The sequence below is a fragment of the Rattus norvegicus genome, unplaced genomic scaffold (genome assembly GCF_021556685.1).
Source record: "Rattus norvegicus strain SHRSP/BbbUtx unplaced genomic scaffold, alternate assembly SHRSP_T2T haplotype2-0000026, whole genome shotgun sequence".
Taxonomy (NCBI): domain Eukaryota; kingdom Metazoa; phylum Chordata; class Mammalia; order Rodentia; family Muridae; genus Rattus; species Rattus norvegicus.
Window position 1 is genome coordinate 347,753 of NW_028238785.1, and position 15,418 is coordinate 363,170.

The following is a 15,418-nucleotide window of genomic DNA, read 5'->3' on the forward strand; positions in this document are numbered from 1 at the left end:
ATCAGATATTTTTAAGCTAACACAGCTGCTCAACCCTACCAGATGATGCTGGGTCTGGACGTTGCTGGTCTTTATCTTTCTTGTTGAAGTCAACCAAATTTTTCTGGTTCAGTGCACAATCAAGATGTACCTCCTTGCTCTCCTGCTTCAGTGGGACCAACTTCTTCATACATGTGTTCTCCATCAGGAGCTGGCTGAGCAGGTTTCTGGAAATACAGTCTGCATAGTAAGATCATGCTGCCCCTTTCTCCCATTCCCACTCCCGAGTGCCACTAACTCCACCAGGACCCAGATACCCATGAAGACTTAACAGAATTCATTTCGATACATATAAGGCTGCTGCACAAACCACAAAGAGTAAATTCCGGGAAGAATAAATTGTTTGTTTGGCCCGAGCACCAATTAGTGTCCACATCTCTCAAAAAGAACATGGATCTACAACTATCCATGAAAGCCCAATGCATGGGGGCAACATCAATTAGTAGTGGGCAAACACCCTCAAAGGAGGTCAGTAGAACCAAGAGAAGGTCATGCTAACCATGTGGTCCACACACTGAGTTTTGTAAAACCTGGTATGACACCATAGGTCCAGGTCAGCCTAATAACCTGCTGACTTCAATCAGTGCTGTTCTATCTAGAGCCTTCTGAAGATGCCTAGACAATCCTGGGATGAGTAACAGTCTTTTGTGGAACTGAAAACTGAGTCCTAATGACCCTGGCACACTGATGTGTAAACAGCACAAGAGATAGAACCAGAGCTGAAGACCGTCCAATCCAGAACAAAGAAAGTCAGAAATGGCCATTCCACAGGTGATAGGCTTTCTGACCAGGACTTACCTAGAGAAGGTAATCTCCTTCTTCAGCTTATGGCTGTTCTCATGGATCTCAGTGTTCTCCGTCTCTAAGTTGTGCAGAATTGACATGACCGCCTCCTCCATTCTCTCCAGGTCTTCATAATATGGATTTGGCCTGAAGTGTGGCCTGGCCCCAAATGATAGAATACAATGAACATCAGCATTTAGGAATATATGAGCTCAGGGTGGGTCCTGTACTACCCCAGTCCTGGAAGGACACCTTCTGAATTCTACATATTGGATATTCTTCAGCTTCAGAAACGTGTTTTTCTGCGTCCAGGACACCAGAATCTCGGCATCCAGATGGAGGCTTCCCTGGCTCCCTTTGTTCAATCAAGAGGAAATCTGCAGTCAAGCCAGTTGAGCTATCAAGAGCCTAGGCCACACCTCTCCATGCTCCCCGACCCCAACACACCCAGAAACCTGTGATTTCTTTTCTCCTGTTTTGACAAGAGACCACATATCAACACAAAATTATAATCTGCACAAGGAATACAAATGTACAGACAATCGTGGCCACATAGGCAAAGAACTGTACTGTTGACAGTGGGGCTCCCAGAACAAAGCATTCACATGACCATGAAAGTGTTACAGGTAAATACTCAGGCCAAGACATAGACCCCTATATTCCATGTGTGGAGGGAAATATAAACATATAAAAGTTGTGCATATGCATTTGGATGTATGCACACACAGACTCACAGACTGAGACACACCCACAAAAAAAAGAGAAAAGTTAACAGAATCAGAGAAAGAGAAAAACAAATATGGAAACAGAGAGTACTGTGAGAACCAGGAGAAATGCATGCACCATTGCTGTCTCAGAGTGCAAGACACACAGACAATAACAAACAGGCCTGAGCCTGAGACCTTCTAGTCAAGCATTGAGATGAACAGTTTGGGAACAGGCCCCTCGGGCTGCTGCCTGGATCTTCCAGCACTCAGTCCCCTGCCTAGCAAGTACAGAGACTCACCATAAACTCACTGCAATTACAATCTTGCAAAGCCACCATCTGTCAAGGGCTTTGCAAATGCACACTAGACACTCACTCTCCCTGACTTTATCCCTGAATTCTTCATTCAGACCACAAGATCTGCTTTTCAATAAATTAAGCAGATGAGTCCATTTTCCATCTTGCTCCTCAGGAAGGGTCAAGGTTCTGAATCTCCTCTATATGGGAGGTGAGGTTTAGCACAGGGTGGTTAGGGAGGCACAGCTTTCTAGAACCCAAAACCTTAATAGGATAAGAAGAAGGTGACCTTGCAGACCCAGGAATGAAACAAGAGCATTTGGAGCGATTCATACCTGTTCTTCATGGATCTCTCTGTCAGAAACCTCAGGCGATCTCTCAGGTCATTTCTCTCCTCGGTAATGAGCTGCAGCTCTTTAATCAGCTTCTCCTTTTCCTTCTTGGCCTGATTCTCGCTTAGTTCAGTGCCAGGGGATGATGTTTCTCTCCCAGCGTCTGTAGGTAGAAGAACACAAGTGAACCTGCATGGGGAGAATGCATAGAGTGTACATAGACCACAGTTAGGCCTAAACAGGAGAACAAGCCTGGAACCCAGTGTCACTGCTAGGCGATTGGTCTATGCTTAAGAGGCCTCCTCAGTGGATCTCAGTTCTCCCACTACTCTATAGAGACCAAGAGATGTAAGCATCCAGGTGTTCCCTATTCCGGACATCAGGTGCTTACATGGACCACGGAGATGGCTTCTCCAGGATTATCATCAGCTGAACAGGGTACAGCTTGGTTTCAGGACCCTCACCCCTGTGGTTTCAGAACTCAGATGATAAATTCACCATCCACAAGACTTGAGTGACTGGAGACACTCAGATGTCCTACCCTGATACTCTAGGCCAACAACTTTGGATTAAAAACACATTTCCATGGAGGACATGTTCAACAGACTTATCAGTTTCCCTATTTGAAATACCAAATGCCCGAGAAGTTCCAATAGGTTACAGGATGAATCTTGGTCCACATGTTCCAAATACTTTTGGTATTTTAGAAACATGTTTGTAACACACAACCTCTAATATATAAAGCTAACGATGACCCTGCCAGTTAGAAGAAATCAGAGGAGGTCGAAGAACATAAGGTTATTGCCTGGAGCACAATTCTCCCCCTGTTCCTACTGTCAGATATCCACTGTATTTAAAGAAGCAATGATAGTGAAGTACATTGCTGCCCTGTCTAAACTCAGAAAAGGTGGACCCTCCATGACTCCTGATGGTGTTATTATACAATGTAACATAACAAATGCACTGTAAAAGTAAGGACCAGAAGTTCACAGAATAATAGCATTGGCCTTACCATATCCTCCCAGTGGGGATGGGGAAACTAAAGTTCTGAAATCCTGACTTTCAGGAATTGTGATATTCATGGAAATTCAATTTCTTTTCAGATGCTCCAGTTGTTGTGGCCCATTGCTAGAAAGGTCAGCTTAAGCCTGCAGCCCCCCTGGCAGGAAGCTCAAAATACACTACCCAGAACTTACTCAACATTCCCCAGAAGTGCTGTCTTTGTCCATCATTACTTTGAGACGAAAGGCTAGACTCCTTCACTTTAGTCTCTCCAGAATCGACGTTCCCCTTCCCAAAATGCTTGCGAAGACGGGAAAACATGTCTTAGCTTGTAACCGCCAGACTCAGACTGAGAGAAACTAGGGCACTGGTTGTCACTACAACACTGGTGACATCACAGAGGATGCCAGAACTCTCTAGGAGACAATAGAATGTCCAAGAAGGGACAGCAGATGTCATGGAGAGCAGACTTTGCCTCCCTGCTAATGTTCTCCCTGTACTGAGCATAAGCAGAGGTGCCCTTTCCAGGAGACTTTCCTGGGGCAGAGCCACTGAGCATCTCCTGCTTCCAAAGCCAAATTTTCCTCAAGGCTTGATTATAAAACCTTAGTAATTCTTATGCATCTAAATGAATGGTTCCTTCCATATCTTGCCCCAAAATGTCTCATCCTAACTCAAATTGTCTTCATTCACCAATGTTAGCCATTAAACCTTCCTGAGATTTCACACCAGTTTGAATATGCAGTCAAAAGTTCTCTTGTCTCATTATGTACGGGTGCTTTATATCACATCAAGAAATAGTCTGCATGGTAGGTTACAACATGGGCGTGTGTTAGGGGAACACTCATGAAGTCATGTGCTTAGCAATTGACAATTGCCAGAAAATTCCTTAGTTGAAAGAGTTGAAGTCTTTACGGTGCTAGGAACAGTGTGGAGACCAGTTGGCAGAGGAAAGTGCAATATTGGACCCACCAATGAAGGGAACCTCATGCTGCTTGTGGGGTTCTCATCTCTGCGCCAATGTCGCCAAAGGAGCACTGCTGACAGGCCTTCTATCAGAAGCTGAGCTTCTATCAGAAAAATAAAATAGTCAAGAGATATAGGGGGTGCAGATAAAGGTGTAGGACGAGGCTATACATATCACTACGTGGATAGAGCAAGGACCCAGCACTTGTGCTCTGGGTCATGGGCTTCCCCACAAACACAAAAGCATCTGTCACAGTAAAAAATGGATACTGTATTGAGTGCACACACTAACACTGATTGATCAGATCCATACCCCAGATTTTGGGGGCAGATCCATGGCCCCAAATATCTTCCTCTCAACTTATACAGCAAAAAATAAGAAAGAAAGAAAAAGTCAAAACAAAAAGCTCAAGCTTCTCATATGAGGATTGCAGGAAGTGTGATCTGGTGGTCAGTTCTGATTAGGCCATTTTAGATAGAACAGTGCACAGTGATGCTTAATGTGATGGGTCCTATATAAAGCTTTCTGCAATATTGGAATTTTAACAAGCCTCATCCAGAACATACAGAACAGGAAAGGATGTGATCACCATGTCCTTGCTCTCTATCAGGTTATTTTTCTGTGTCCGTGATTGTCAGCGATAGACAGCAACAATCTGAAATAGCTGGTAGACATGGGAAAACGTGGCTAAAACTATAGTTGTGGGTTACACACCTCAACTGTCAAAGGCTAATGCTGTCCTCACAGTCCCTGGAGGCCCCTCTTGTAAGACTGTCTACTGGAAAGTAGAAGCAGGTTTATCTGAGCTCAAAGTGAACCTGGCCAGCTAGGAAGAGGGCAACATGGGATACTTGAGACCCTGTCTAAACCAGCACAGAAACCCACACTTCCTTCAAAGCATCATCTATGAATTCTTGATTATCTACCATTCTCTCCCTACCAGTCTTTCAGACTGGAATTGTAGAAAAGAACTGGAAATGATCTTCCTATTCTGAAGACCTTGATCTCTCTTTCCTTAGGTGCACATTAAGAACTCATGCAAATGGGTATGACCATCTGAACATCTTAGTATCATCTACTCAGTATATCCAGCATAATACTGTGCCTATGGCAATCTCAAGCTTCCTTGAGTTTTGCTGACCCAGCAAGAAGTATGAAGTACTGAGGTCAAACCCCAGTGATCCTTTCAAGGGTTTAGAAGAAAGCCATCAGAGAAACTCCACTTCTTTGTCCTTAGATTAAATCACATTGACACAATGTGAACCTGGTGGGCTATTTAACCATGCATCTTTCTGCCAACCCCACCTTTCTGAATTCAGTCCATGTGAACCTGCATGCGGAGAATGCATAGAGTGTACATAGACCACAGTGAGGCCTAAAGAGGACAACAAGCCTGGAATCCAGTGTCACTGCAAGGAGTTTGGTCTTCGCTTAAGAGACCTCCTCAGTGGGTTTCAGTTCTCCCTCTACTCTATAGAGACCAAGAGATGTAAGCAGCCAGGTGTTCCCTATGCCTGCTGACACACGCAATAAATGCAGTAAATTTTAATTTCTGTTCAATTGTTCAGTAACTTACATACACTTGCATATTGCTGTGGAAGTGATGGGGTTTCGTGATCAGCATTGCATTTAACAATGCATAACCAATCATCCCTCCTAGAATGATTCTGTATATAGAGAAAGAAAATTTATTAGAATGGCTTATAGGCTGTGGTACAGCTAATTCAACAAGGAATGGAAGGTCTAAAACGCAGTAGTTACCCCTGTTGAAGCCAATCCCCCTAGCATAGCTGTAGCCATTTTGTTCCATGCCGGCTAGATACTTCATATTCTTGCTGTAATATGTCACATATCATTGTTGTCTGAAAATAATTTAACACAGCAGGGTCAGGAATGATCACATAACTTGTGTATGTTTTTTTTTTATCGGTTATTTTGTTTATTTGGATTTCAAATGTTAACCCCTTTCCAGTTTCCCCTACAATAACCCTGCATTCCACCCCCTTCCCCAGCCTCCTCGAGGGTGCTCCCCCACCCACCCATTCCCGAAATACTGGAAGGAAATACTTTATGTTGTCAGGTTTCTTAATCTTAAATTTCATAATTATAAGCTTCATGTAGGACCAAAAAATTAAAGGTCAATATGAGGGCTGCAGAGATGGCTCCATGGTTAAGAGCACTGACTGCTCTTCCAGAGGTCCTGAGTTCAAATCCCAGCAACCACGTGGTGGCTCACAACCATCTGTAATGAGACCTGATGCCCTCTTCTGGTGTGTCTGCAGACAGCTACAGTGTACTTATATATAAATAAATAAATCTTTAAACAGATAAAAAGTCAGTATGAACCTTTGTTGTCTAAAATGGCTTGAGTCAGGGCTGACAAACAGACAGCCCTTCCAGCACCTGCCTATGAGCTCACAGTTTTAGGCTTTATAAACTGACATAGAAAAATGTCCAGGGTCCTAGCCTGACAAATTCTCAGCTACGTCTCTGATGATCAGTCTTAGGGTGGGCATTCAAAAAACCATCCCTCTCTAAGTGAGGTCAGAGTTTGTGTGGTTTATGGGGCAACTCCTGGACCCCAACGGTTTTGTCCATAAGGCTGGATATTTCAGCTGCTCTTCAGTACATGCAGGAATCCTGAAGAAGTAGGCAAATTAATAAAGCAAACTTCCTTCTTCCATGTCCTTGATATGAGCTGCCAGCAGAAGGTGTGGTCTAAACAACAACCAACGGATTGGGTAAAGATCTTTATCAATCCTACAACAGATAGAGGGCTTATATCCAAAATATACACCGAACTCAAGAAGTTAGACCGCAGGGAGACAAATAACCCTATTTAAAAAATGGAGCTCAGAGCTAAACAAAGAATTCACAGCTGAGGAATGCCGAATGGCTGAGAAACACCAAAAGAAATGCTCAACATCTTTAGTCACAAGGGAAATGCAAATCAAAACAACCCTTAGATTTCACCTCACACCAGTCAGAATGGCTAAGATCAAAAACTCAGGTGACAGCAAATGCTGGAGAGGATGTAGAGAAAGAGGAACACTCCTCCATTGTTGGTGGGATTGCAGACTGGTACAACCATTCTGGAAATCAGTCTGGAGATTCCTCAGAAAATTGGACATTGAACTACCTGAGGATCCAGCTATACCTCTCTTGGGCATATACCCAAAAGATGCCCCAACATATAACAAAGACACATGCTCCACTATGTTCATAGCAGCCTTATTTATAATAGCCAGAAGCTGGAAAGAACCCAGATGCCCTTAAAGAAAGGAATGGATACAGAAAATGTGGTACGTCTACACAATGTATATTAATCAGCTATCAAAAACAATGACTTTATGAAATTCATAGGGAAATGGATGGAACTAGAAAATATCATCCTGTGTGAGGTAACCCAATCACAGGAAAACACACATGGTATGCACTCATTGATAAGTGGATATTAGCCCAAATGCTCGAATTACCCTAGATGCACAGAACACATGAAAATCAAGAAGGATGACCAAAATGCAGATGCTTCACTCCTTCTTTAAAAGGGGAACAAGAATACCCTTGGCAGGGAATAGGGAGGCAAAGTTTAGAACAGAGGCAGAAGGAACATCCATTCAGAGCCTGCCCCACATGTGGCCCATACCTATACAGATATTAGGTAAGATGGATGAAGCAAAGAAGTGCAAGCCGACAGGAACTGGATGTAGATCTCTCCTGAGAGACACAGCCAGAATACAGCAAATACGTAGCCGAATGCCATCATTAAACCACTGAACTGAGAACTGGGCCCCCGTTGATGTAATCAGAGAAAGGACTGGAAGAGCTTGAAGGGGGTTGAGACCCCATATGAACAAGAATTCCAACCAACCAGAGCTTCCAGGGACTAAGCCACTACCCAAAGACTATACATGGACTGACCCTGGACTCCAACTGCATACGTAGCAATGAATAGCCTAGTAAGAACACCAGCGGAAAGGGAAACCCTTGGTCCTGCCAAGACTGAACCCCCAGTGATCATGATTGTTGGGGGGAGGGCGCTTATCGGGGAAGGATGAGGAGGGGATCACCCAAATAGAAGGGGAGGGGAAAGGGTTGAGGGATGTTGGCCTGGAAATCGGGAAGGGGAATAACAATCGAAATGTAAATAAGAAATACTCAAGTTAATAAAGATGAAAAAAAAATAAAAAGAAAAAAGAAGGTGTGGTCCAGATTAGAGGTGGGCCTTTCCATCTCAAAAGATCTGAATTAAAGATTTATCTTCTGATCTCCAAGATTTGGATTACAAGTAGGTCTTCTTGCTTCAGAAAATTTAATTAAGAAAAAAAAATCCAATGGTGCTAATGCCTTTAGCCTCAGCATCCAGGAGGTAGAGGCAGGTGGATCTCTGAGTTCAAGGCCAGCCTGGTCTACAATATGAATTCTAGGACAGCCAGAGCTACACAGGGAAACCCTGTCTCAAAAAAACCAAAGAAGAGGAGGAGGACCAAGAGGAGGGGGTTGAAGAGAGGAAAACAGAAAGAAGGAAGGAGAGAGAGAGGGGGGGGGGAGAGAGAGAGAGAGAGAGAGAGAGAGAGAGAGAGAGAGAGAGAGAGAGAGATCCCCCTCACAGGGCGTCAAGCCATTTGGCATTAGTTAATTCCAGGTACACTCAAGTTGACAACCAAGAACAGCAATCCCATTACGTGGTTGTGATCTCACCCTGGTAGGCTCCTGAGTAGGAGGCTGAAGCAGGAGAATTGCCATAAGTCTGATGCCAGCAGGAACTACACACGTGTTCCAAGGCAAGCCAATCTCAGCTACAGTTTGAGATTCTGTCTGAAAAATATGAAAGAGAAAGAAAACATAATTTCCTAGAGCAGTGTTTCTCAACCTTCCTATGGCCTCAACCCTTTAGAACAGTTCCTCAAGCTGTGGTGACCCCCAACTACAAATTATTTTGTCGCTACTTCACAACTGTAAATTTGCTACTGTAATGAATCTTTATTGTAGTGTTAACTATCTGATAGGAGACCCCGTGTGGGTCACGACCCCCAGGCTGAGGGCCTTTGCCCTAGAGGCGGTCTTGGCCCAGATTATATAGTTCATATTATGATGGGCTCTCTCAGCGTTTGAAGGTCAAGTATATTCACTTGTACCATCAAAACTTAAAAATTCAGTTGAGCTGCTGGCTGGTACGGTGTGACATCCCCCAGAATACCTTTGCCATTTTGTTCCATGCCTGCCAGCCATTTCATATTGTTGCTGTAACACGCCTGCTGTCACTGACGAGGAGAAGGGACTTGGCTCAAGGACATGCTGACCACACACCTTGTTTTGTTCTGAATGTTCTGTATGCGGTTTGCTAATCTAGAGAAATTCTACACCTGAAGGAGTGGTTCCCTGAAGTGGACACAGGTGAAAGGCTAAGGCAGATGTGTGAAGGAACGTTTCACTGAGGCAGACACAGGTAAAAGGATGTTCTGCTAAAGCACACATGTGAAAGGACACGTGATGAAGGGTTCTGCACTAAGAACACACATGCATTGGTCTGCCTTGCATTCTGTAGTTGAGCTGCATTTGTTGGGACTTCATAGAACCACAGCAAAAACCCTTCTGGTGGGCTGTGTAGTTTCTCACTGTTTCCTTGGACTCGTGCTGATGGACAGAGTGATGTCAGCTGAGACAGACACATGTGCTGACATAGGACACACGCTGAGGCCAGGCCCACGGAGGACACGGGATATTGAGAGGGAGTTTGGATGGAGTTATGCTTGCGTAGCTTGTTGGTCTGGGGTCTCTGCTGATCTCTGCTCGCCTGAGAGCTGCTCTTACTGACTGTGTAGCATCTTGGCTGCTCTTTGTTCCCCTTGGACAGCCCTCAGGACCAGGCGCTCCTCTCCGTTAACCATGGCTGCTGTCCTCTTCCTCTCTCCTCTCCATCACACATGTTCTTCCTTTATTCTCTGGCAGCTTCTTCCTCCTTCTTCCCTCCTCATGATCCTCTCTAGCAAAGCCCTCAAAGCTCCCCTCCCCCATCTCTCTGCTGTGCAGCTGTTGGCTGTTGGCTTCTTTATAATCACAGTTAACTGGGAGCAGGGTCAGTTTTTCAGGGTTAACCAGTGTTGAGTTCAACAAATTAGCATTAAAATACAAGCAGCATTAGGCCAATACACTACAGGGGTTTTTGTTTGTTTGTTTGGTTGGTTTGGTTTAATTTTCATTTACCTTTTTACTTGAAATTTTATTTTTCGCTATTTTTTATTAATCGGTTATTTTATTTATTTACGTTTCAACTGTTGTCCTGCTTTCCACACTCCCCTCATCAAACCTTACATCCCATTTCTGCTCAGCTTTGCCTATGTGACAGTGCTCCTGCACCCACACATATCCATCCCCACCTCACACCTCTAGGATCTGCATTTGGTGGGGCAATAGGCCTCACCTTGAACCATGGAGCATCCTTGCATACACTTTGGCTGGCAGTTTGGCCCCTGGGAGCTTAGGGATTAGGGAAAGAAGATCTGGTCAGATATTAAATCCAACGATTGCTGCTTTCTCTTCTTTTTCTGGTTATAGGTGAAATTATGTTTGTGTGCTTATCTTTTTATAAATTATTGAGAGAAGATTAATGTCTTGGTTTTTCTTGGTTATAGTTTAGTTCATTGTCTTGGAGTTTTCCTCCTATTAGCCTCTGTTGTGCTTTCTTACAGAAAAGAATTGTTTAAATTTGGTTTTCTCATGAAATATCCTGGTTCTTCCTTTTATGGTGATGGAGGGTTATGCTGGATATAGGGGCCTGTGTCTGCATTACATCTGCCCAAGATTTTCTGACTTTTAGAATCTCTGTTGAGAAGTCTGGTGTAATTCAGATACGTCTGAATTTATTTGTTACTAGATATTTATACCTTACCCCTTTTAATGTTCTTTCTTGATCTGTGCTTTTAGCGTTTTAATTATTATGTGAATGGAGGAATTTTTCTGGTACAATTAGTTTGATGTTCTGTAGGCTTGTTGTACCTTTATGGCCTTTTCTTTCTTTACCTTATGGAAGTTTGCTGCTATGATTTGTTGAAGATGTTTACTGGATCTATGAACTAGAAATCTTAATTCTCTTCTCTATCTATTATCCTTAGGTTTCAACATTTAATTGTGTCCTGAAATTCTTGGATGTTTTGGATTCAATAAACCATACATGTTTATCTGAGATGGGTGTTTTGTGCTTTGTGGGATGACCTCCTTGACCCCAGGCTGCATGAAGAATCTCAGCTGACAGTGGGGACATAAATTATAAGTATGTGTAGCAAGACCCAGGCCTCTTCCGGGTTCTTAGATATTAAATGAGAACCTCAAATACAGTAGTAATGTGATAGTGTGGTGTGAATCTAGTTACTATTCTCTATTTTGATATAGATGACTCTTTTTGTGTCATGGTCAGCTTATAATGACTAGAAGACCTAAGCTTGAGAATAACCAAAGACTACATTGCTTCTCTAGCAACTGAGCTTTTAAAAGCCCTGGTGTGACAGCAACTGTTGGTGGACATTCTGGATTATTCCTTCTGTACTTTAACTCTCTGTGTCACTTCCACCATCACTAAGTTAGTTCAATTCCATAAATTGGAAATCCAAAACCTGGAAGAAATACTCTTTTTTTTTTAAAGATTTATTTATTCATTTATTATATACAAGTACACCGTGACTGTCTTCAGACACACCAGAAGAGGGCATCAGATCTCATTACAGATGGTTGTGAGCCACCATGTGGTTGCTGGGATTTGAACTCAGGACCTCTGGAAGAGCTGTCAGTGCTCTTAACCACTAAGCCATCTCTTTAGCCCAAGAAATACTTTCTGAATATGATCTGAGATTGGCCATGGAAAAAGGGTAGCTTGAACTGTCCCACCTAGGTTCTGGGCCTGCACAGGCCTGCTCTCCAAAAGAAACCTGTGTTCACAGCTGTTGGCTGGCTAAGAAATATTTCACGAGACGTGATACACAGCCCTTGGACTTCTGCTCCAGTCATCTGCACAATTTTTCCCGGACGATATCCTCATACCTCCAGCAGGCGGGTGATGAAACTGTCCACTCTCAGCTCCGCTTCAGCCATCTTGTGGCCACCAGACTCTCCTCCCTGCAGCAGGAACAAGGGCTTCTCCATGGTGGCTGCAGCAGCAGTGGTGGTTTGGCATTCTCACCTAGGAGGACCTATGCCTTTCTACCCCAGTTCCAACTCACCTCAGGCCCGGGCCTTCCCCCCATCCACTTCCCACGGAGCAGGGAGAGCAGCACCCACTAGAAATAAAAGGGAAGCCCTTGGTCTTGCCAAGAGTGAACCCCCAGTGAAAGGGATTGTTGGGGGGAGGACGGTAATGGGAGGAGGATGGGGAGGGAACACCAATAGAGAAGGGGAGGGGGGGTTAGGGGGATGTTTGCCTGGAAACCCAGAAAGGTAATAACAATTGAAATGTAAATAAGAAATACCCATTTAATAAAGATGGAGAAAAAAAGAGAAAAGTGTCACACATTTAAAACAGAAGAATATGGACCCTAATTTTAAAGCACAGCTCTGTCAATTAACTAAACCTTTAAAAAACTCAGAAAATCAGGCCAAACAATATTTTCTCGGTTTATGTATCTGTAATGTCGCATAAATAATAATGTCCGTTTCTTGCTATTGTGGAGGGAATTAAATAGTTAATATGTAATCATGGAAATTTTGAAGTACCATCCATTTTTCTGTTCATTAAATCAATCTTCCTCATTTCATTGATCAAGTATGTATGTTTTCTTTTCATAATTACATGTATAATAAAACCAGCATAAAAACCTTCAGAATTGTATAAGCTTTCACTTTTAACAAATTAAATTAGTTGTTCTTTGTATTTCTGCTGAACATTTAAATGTTCTTTATATGTCCCAATGCGAGTTTATTAGGTACCTATAAACTTTAAACTCTTTGCCTGAGAGCATGAGTACTATTTAATTATATAGTAACTACACTCAGGCTGTCTTTGTATTAGAACCAATTATATCAGACTCTAAGAAAAATTACTATTGCGTAAAAGTTTGTGTGTGTATGAGTGTGAGTGTCTGTGTGTGTGTGAGTGTGTGTGTGTGAGTGTGTGTGTGTGTGTGTGTGTGTGTGTGTGTGTGTGTGCAGCACATGACCAAACAACTTTCAGGAGCCATTTCTCTCCTTCTGTCATGTGGGTCCCAGGATGTAACCCAGATGTTTGACTTTGGCAATAAATAATATTACCAACTAAATAAATAAATAAACAAACAAAAAACAAGCCACCAATCCACTTTAAAAGTAAAGGCCAGAAGTTCACAGAATAGTAGCATTGGCCTTACCATATCCTTTCTTTGGGGATGGGAAAATTAATGTTCTGAAATCCATGACTTTCAGGAATTGTGATATTCATGGAAATTCAATTCCTTTGCAGATGCTCCAGTTGTTATGGCCAATTGCTAGAAAGGCAGCTTAAGCTTGCAGGACCCCAACCATCCCTCCCCCCGCCTCCACAGATGCTCAAAAGACACTGCCCAGAACTTACTCCACATTCCCCAGAACCACTTTCTATGTCCATCATTTCTTTGAGATGAAAGGTCAGACTCCTTCACCCTAGTCTCTCCACAATCGACATCCCCCCTCCCAAAACACTTCTAAGACTGCAAAACATGTCTTAGGATGTATCTGCCAGACTCGGACTGAGACAATCTAGGGCACTGGTTGTCACTACAACATTGGTGACATAGCACAGGACGCCAAGAACTCTCTAGGAGACAATAGAATGTCCAAGAAGTGACAGCTGATGTCGTGGGGAGCAGACTTTGCCTCTCTGCTAATGTTCTCCCTGTACTGAGCATAAGCTGAGGTGGCCTTACCAGGAGACTTTCCCGGGGCAGAGCCACTGAGCACCTCCTGCTTCCGAAGCCAAATTTTCCTCAAGGGTTGATTATAAAAACCTTAGTAATTCCTATGCATCTAAATGAATGTTTCCTTCCAAATCCTGCCCAAAAAATGTCTCATCCTAACTCAAATTATCCTTCTTCACCAATATTAGCCATTAAAAATTCCTGAGAAATAATACGAGTTTGAATATGCAGTCAAAATGTTCTCCTGTCTTATTATGTACAGGTGCTTGAAATCACATCAAGAAATAGCCTGCATGGAAGATTGCAACATGGGTGTGTGTTAGGGGAACACCCATGAAGCCTTGTGCTTAGCATTCAATGGTTGCCACAAAATTCCTTAGGAGGAAGACTTGAAATCATTATGGTCCTAGAAACAGTGTGGAGGCCAGTTGGCAGAGGAAAGTGAAACATTAGAGCCACCAGTGAAGGCTCCTGTTGGGCTCTACCTTGGTGTTTCCCTCCCCCCACCCTGAGCCTTTCAGCCTGCTATAGCAAGAAATTGTTTACACCTTTGACAGCTGCTCTTAGCCCCTGATTTGGGGCTGGGATTTTCCATGGAACCCTTCCTCCCCACTGAGCTTTCCTGCTTCTTGTTTTTAAGAAGCTGTTTATGCCCCTGATTGGGCTGGAACTTTCACCTCACAGACTTGTCCTAATTTCCTGGTTGGGGATTTTCACCTACCTTGTTGTTTTTCCACTGCTTTTGCCTCTGGTATATAAGGAGATCTCAGTAAAGCCTTGGTGGCACTCGCTAAAAAGGGGTGACCCGTGTACGTTTTTTCTTTCAACCCCACAAACCTACACCCGATATTCACACACTGTCGGCGCAGGCACTGACAATAGGTACCACAATAGAAACTAGTAACTAGATTTAACCAAACTATCACATTAATGCCGTATTTCGTGGTATTTTTTTTTTTTTTTTGCTCTCCTAGAACCTGGAAGAGGCTTGGGGTTTTCTAATCCTACTCATAATTTATTAATCTTCCCAACACTATGTGCTTTGTTCTGTTAATACTAACAGCGGCATCCAATACCTAGGATATTTTCTACTGTCATGTGTGACATGAGACAAAACAGTCCCTGTCATCCCTCACCTGAATAAACTTCCTTAGCGGACAGTGTAGTTGGAGGGTCCTTCTTTCCTCTCCAAGATCGAGAAACATTTCCAGTCTTCAGACAAGTGTGTCAGCCATTGTCCAGTGACTGTCTTGAGATGTCCACATTGTCAGCTGAGTGTCGTCATCTAGCCTGCCCTGTAATTGTTGTAGATGATTAACAGGGTTCCAGCCCTAGGATTTAATTCAGTGCTACAGTACTTGCCAAATACACTCAAAGCCCTAGCTGCCACCCTAGTCCTGTGTGCTCTAGAGAAAGAAAATAAAGAACCACA

The 15,418-nt window shown here is 43.3% G+C and overlaps 2 protein-coding genes across 13 annotated transcripts in view; one reads left to right on the forward strand and one right to left on the reverse strand.

Moving 5' to 3' along the window:
* LOC134483189 (disks large homolog 5-like) overlaps positions 1–15,418 on the forward strand; it is a 45,228-nt gene that overhangs the window by 20,455 nt on the left and 9,355 nt on the right. The window lies entirely within an intron of this gene.
* LOC134483285 (uncharacterized) overlaps positions 1–15,418 on the reverse strand; it is a 37,371-nt gene that overhangs the window by 1,181 nt on the left and 20,772 nt on the right. For 2 of the 7 annotated variants that reach the window (XM_087601469.1, XM_087601467.1), the window contains 4 exons: positions 15,123–15,281; positions 2,161–2,320; positions 838–981; positions 40–206 (listed from right to left, as the gene is read on the reverse strand). In XM_087601469.1, the coding sequence (XP_087457595.1) occupies positions 40–206; positions 838–981; positions 2,161–2,171 (322 nt within the window). In that variant the 5' untranslated portion in view covers positions 2,172–2,320; positions 15,123–15,281. Of the gene's footprint in view, positions 1–39; positions 207–837; positions 982–2,160; positions 2,321–3,353; positions 3,507–4,131; positions 4,230–12,163; positions 12,311–15,122; positions 15,282–15,418 lie in introns of those variants that run through there. The other 5 variants (XM_087601470.1, XM_087601468.1, XM_087601472.1 and 2 more) reach the window with 4 other exon arrangements.